At 43.3% G+C, this 4735-nt stretch overlaps 1 protein-coding gene across 1 annotated transcript in view; it reads right to left on the bottom strand.

Moving 5' to 3' along the window:
* Nucleotides 1-615: 615 nt before the first annotated feature.
* Nucleotides 616-4735, bottom strand: part of LOC102212004 (coiled-coil domain-containing protein 18-like) — a 7127-nt gene continuing 3007 nt past the window's right edge. The window contains exons 6-9 of the mRNA XM_005721522.1: nucleotides 3858-3986; nucleotides 3185-3322; nucleotides 1908-2351; nucleotides 616-1813 (exon numbers count right to left, since the gene is read on the bottom strand). Coding sequence (XP_005721579.1) covers nucleotides 1061-1813; nucleotides 1908-2351; nucleotides 3185-3322; nucleotides 3858-3986 — 1464 coding nt within the window. The 3' untranslated portion in view covers nucleotides 616-1060. The remainder of the gene's footprint in view (nucleotides 1814-1907; nucleotides 2352-3184; nucleotides 3323-3857; nucleotides 3987-4735) is intronic.

Below are 4735 nucleotides of genomic sequence, written 5' to 3'. Positions count from 1 at the left end.
AAGGCATGAACATTTTTTTGTATCGAAAAAATATCGAACCGTGACACCAAAGTATCGAACCGAACCGAACCGTGAATTTTGTGTATCGTTGCACCCCTAGGAGTCAGCATGCATGGGGGCTGAATTTTATATACCTGAATTCAGCGATTTTGATTGTAAATTGGTAAAAGCTGATCCCAAAACTCAATGAAGGCTGATCGTTGCTCCAGTTTGTGTTACGTAACCACAGAAGTGCAAAAGGCAGTTTAACCAGCTTGAGCCCCACCCCCGCTCAAATCAGTCTGAGCCAGAAATTGTTCTCTTCTGGACACAAAACAAGCAGTTGCTCTGGTAACATGACCCCACAGTCACCAACTACATGGGAATAAGCAAACAAAACCAGCTCTCAGAAGAATAACTGAGAATCACAAAGTGTTTTATATAAAACTCTTTAATTAAATTAGCTTATTTAAGAACACATAAATATTGGTTATAATAGAAAAGTACATGAAACAAGAATGCTACAATTTGGAATAAAACATCACAGTCTGCTATAGTAGTGGTCATCTTAATAATAATAATGTTGATGAATGCAGAAACCTATTTAAACAACAGAAATGCAAAACGACTCTCCTCCTCTCTGACGTCCCTCTAAAAACACAAATTAACATCCATCATTAGCACCTTCTCTCTATAAAGCCTCCTTCAGTGTCTATGTTTCATGACCTTTGATGACCTGTTAGTAATAGTGATGTTGTCCTGAATAAAATTTAATTTCCTGTAACAGAGCAGATAATTCAGGGACACAGGTTTCATTTCATCACGGCTTTTCAGTGGTCTTTGGTCGCTTGGTAAAAAGTGTGATGTGAACCAATCAGGGCTCAGTGACATTTAAATTTAAATGTGACGACAGCTGGGAGGCCGTTTGTTTTTGCTGCCCGCACCACCCCTTGAACCCATCGAGCAAAACCGAGCAAATGATGCAAAAAAAGAAGTGAAATTTTGCAGGAACTGTGCATGTTGGTGAGTGTAAATGACCAACTAACTCACCGTTAAATGAGTGTTTTAACCTGAGGCGGTGTCATGTATGTGGTAGGTTTATGGATCTCCATAAAGAAGGATCTTCCTGCATGGCCAGTGTCTGATTGACAAACTTCAGCATGCCTGTCAGTGAACTCATATCAGCCTGTTCCTCCTGACCCACCAGAGTGCTCACAGACTCCCTCCTCGAATCACTGAGCAGCTTGCCTTCATCCCTCTCCATCACGATGCCTTCCACATCTGGATTTCTGTCACTTTCTCTGTCCACCATGTAAGTAAGCGGGTTGAAGGAGTTATCAGAGATTACTGTGGCATCTGAGGCACTGAGGCCCTGCCAGCTGTGGTCCACTGTGTCTGGTAAAGAGGAAACTGAGTGTGACAAAGACTCCCATGGTTGCTTACTCAAAGCCTCTCTCAGTGTGGCTTTTACGCTCTCAGGGAGGTCCAAGGAGGAGTCAATACTGCTGCTCTGCAGCCAGTCACACGTTTGTCGGCTCTCCGAGAGATGAAGAGCCGAGGTGGGTTTAAGGTTTGAGCGAGCAGAGGGTGATAAACACGTCTGCGCATGTGTTGGGGAGCTTAGGTGTGTGGAATGGGCATGAGGAGGAGAGCTGATAGTCGTCTGAAGCTTTTTGGGGGAGGATGCAGGGGAAGGAGCAGAGAGGCAGAGCTGGGGAGAGTCTGTGACTTTGTGCAGAGAAGAGAGAGAGGTGCTGTGATTGTACAGATGTTGTCGGTCTGCAGCTCGTCCCAAACTGGAGATCCTGGCCTGGAGACGAGCCACCTCAGACTCCTGCCAGAACAGGGGAACATTAGCTTAAAAAACAAACGATCATAAAGAACTTACAACATGCAACTTTCATTATGCTGACTAAAGAAAGCTCTACCTTGATGAGGAGGGAATCACTGGAGGTCTCCACGGACTTCTCGGAGGCATGGAGCTGACTCTGGAGCTGGGCAGCCTCGACTCTGGTTTGATTTAGCACAGCAGTGAGATGCTCCAGCTGTGCCTGCAGACGACTGTTCTGGGCTCTAGTTTGCTCGTAAAGAGTCCTGCTCTGTTCCAGCTGAGTCTGGCTCTGAAGGTGCTGTGTCTGGCTCTGGTCTAACTGTGATTGGAGGTGAGTAGCTCGCTTCCAGGCGTGCTCAAGCTCCGTCTTAGTTTGGTCCAGCTGGGCTTTGGTCTGATCAAAGCGGACGCTGACTTCTTCGAGCTGGGTCTGGCTCTGCTGAAGTTTAACAGTGAGCTGTTCCTGGGAGGAGCGCATTGTGGAGGAGATCTGCTCCGAGACTTTGAGGAGCTGGCCTCGAGTCTCCTGAAGAGACTCCAGCTGGGAACAGAGGGAAAACAGACGCGTGAGAAAAGTGCTGCTTTTTTTTTTTTCCCCAATGACAGAAAGTTTAAAATAAATTAGTTAAATGGAACCTGATATATGAAATATAAATATGAGCATTATTGTTTGACTGCTTCATGATGTGGTTTTGATGTGTTCTAATAAACTCACACTAAACGTTGCAAAAAGACAAAGAAGCAAAACCAACATGTTCTCAGCTGTGCGTAACAGAGATGAAGTAACATGAGAAAAGATACTATAAAATAAGGAAATCATATGGCGTCACTGACGTGTAAAAGTCAAATATAAATAAAAAAGAGGAAAACAAATCAGACTGAAACAGGAACAATATTTAGGACTACAGAACATGAAAAACCACAAAGGCTTAAACACATACTGACTCACGGACAGGAAGCTGACAGAAATAGTGCTGACCAAGAAGTTTGGGCTCTATTAGGATAAATCCACAATAAGTGTCGGAAATTTACTTCTCAACTCTCTGGAAAACTGAAGAGGTAGATAAAATCCAAATGTCACACAGATTATTTTAGAGGCCAAAATAATAGATTGGGCTTCGTGTCACATAAATTAAATTAAGTACATTTCATGGAATTCAAGATTTATTATTTAAGTTATTAGTTTTTTTTATCTTTGGTGCAAACACATCAGGTGCACCATCAAGTGTTGTGGACCCTGAGTTAAATTAAAATCAGCAGATCTAAGGCTAACTCTACACGGCACACAACGTTGAGGTTTCCCATTAAAACAGTCTACTACAGTTAGTTTACTGTTAACAGAGCAGTCTGTCACCAGTCTTGAGACAACAGTATCTCTTTGCTATGCTGCTCCCTCTCCAGCTCCAGCTCCTGCTCTAAGCCGGTGACCATGCCCTGAAGCCTGGCCTCCGACTGCAGCCAGCGCGCCTCCTTCAGAGTCAGCTCCTCCTCTATGGCACACAGCTGGGCCTCCTGCACACACCCCACAGCCAAATTAATAATAGAAACAGATGTACAACATGAAGAAGAGGGTTTTTCCTGCATAAATATAATTTGGTCTGCCACCGAAGGAAAATCAGTGGCCTTTAATTCAGTCACTCATGAACTCCAGCATACTTTATAAATAGCAAGAAAGAAGAGGAAAACAAGTAGACCTCTGTTAAGTATGGTATATTGATTTTAACAGAAGTTAAGGCAGGAGGCCTTAAGACCCCTGTTGTTTAATGCAAACCAATCATGCTTCATTCCCTAAAGGCCGATTCTGCACCAGGAGAAATCCTGTAATGTCATTAATTGCTTAATGAATGTCACTGATGCTTCCTGCTGATAGCAGTGAACACACCGAGCATGAGCATCAAGATTGCTCAGTGGCAGACCAGCGAGCTGCTCTCAGGTCTCACTAAGTGACAGCTTGAACACCCCCACCCAGGATTACCTTACACAGGGACATGCAGGCAGAGCTAATGGATCTAATATGATCAAGAAACAAACAGTGTTTTGACGATACCGTCTCTTTGGTCTGCAGCTTGGAGGCATCCAGCTCTCTGCTCAGACCCTCACAGTGACCTTGAGTTTCTTCAAGCTCTTTGAGAACTTTCTGAAGTTTCTGCTGACATGCAAACAGCTCCTGAGACTCCTGACAACACAAACACACACATATGCAAAAAGACAAAGTTGTGGTCAAAAGTTTACATGCACTCATCATTGGCATGAATGTCGAATGACTGTACAGGGCTCTGGACTAACTTTTTGCCACGGTTGCACTGGTGCGCACCAGCACAAAACTTAAGTGCACCCAAATTTTTCAACCACATTGCTTAACAGCTGTACAGCAGACATTCTTTAATAACTTTAAAAATAAAAAGTAAGCACACAAGTTTGAATTTTTTGTGGATTTTCTTTGATCCAAATTAGGTCAAAAGTATAAATACAGACTCAAATATATACTTTCATCCCCATTATTATTTGGTTAAATGCCCCCATGTTGCACTTTGACCAGACTCTCTTGGCAGTAACCAGCAAGCTTCTGGCATAATACTGGGTGAATATTTAACAACGCTTTTGGGCAAAATTGGCAGAGTTCATTGAAATTGAGGTTGGTTTCTTGGCACTGATCCAGCCTTTAAATATTGTCCACAACCTTTTCTAACAGGTTTTAGTTTGGGGGATGGGGAAGGCAAGCTCAATGCTAGCCCACTTTATCCATTTCAAAACCAGTTTTGATCTCAGTTTGGTGTAATTGTCCTGTTGAGACATCCTGTTTTGTCCAAGTTTCATCTGTCTAGCTGCTGATTTGAGGTTAAGTTGAAGAACTTAGAGGTAGTCCTCCTTCTTCATTATTTCATTCACTTTGAGCAATGAACCAGTACCACAGGTGGAAAACAG

This window comes from Pundamilia nyererei, unplaced genomic scaffold (assembly GCF_000239375.1).
Source record: "Pundamilia nyererei isolate P.nyererei 1_Seehausen unplaced genomic scaffold, PunNye1.0 scaffold00004, whole genome shotgun sequence".
Classification (NCBI taxonomy): domain Eukaryota; kingdom Metazoa; phylum Chordata; class Actinopteri; order Cichliformes; family Cichlidae; genus Pundamilia; species Pundamilia nyererei.
The sequence above is the reverse complement of the archived record's forward strand: the minus strand, read 5'-3'. Positions and strand labels throughout refer to the sequence as shown.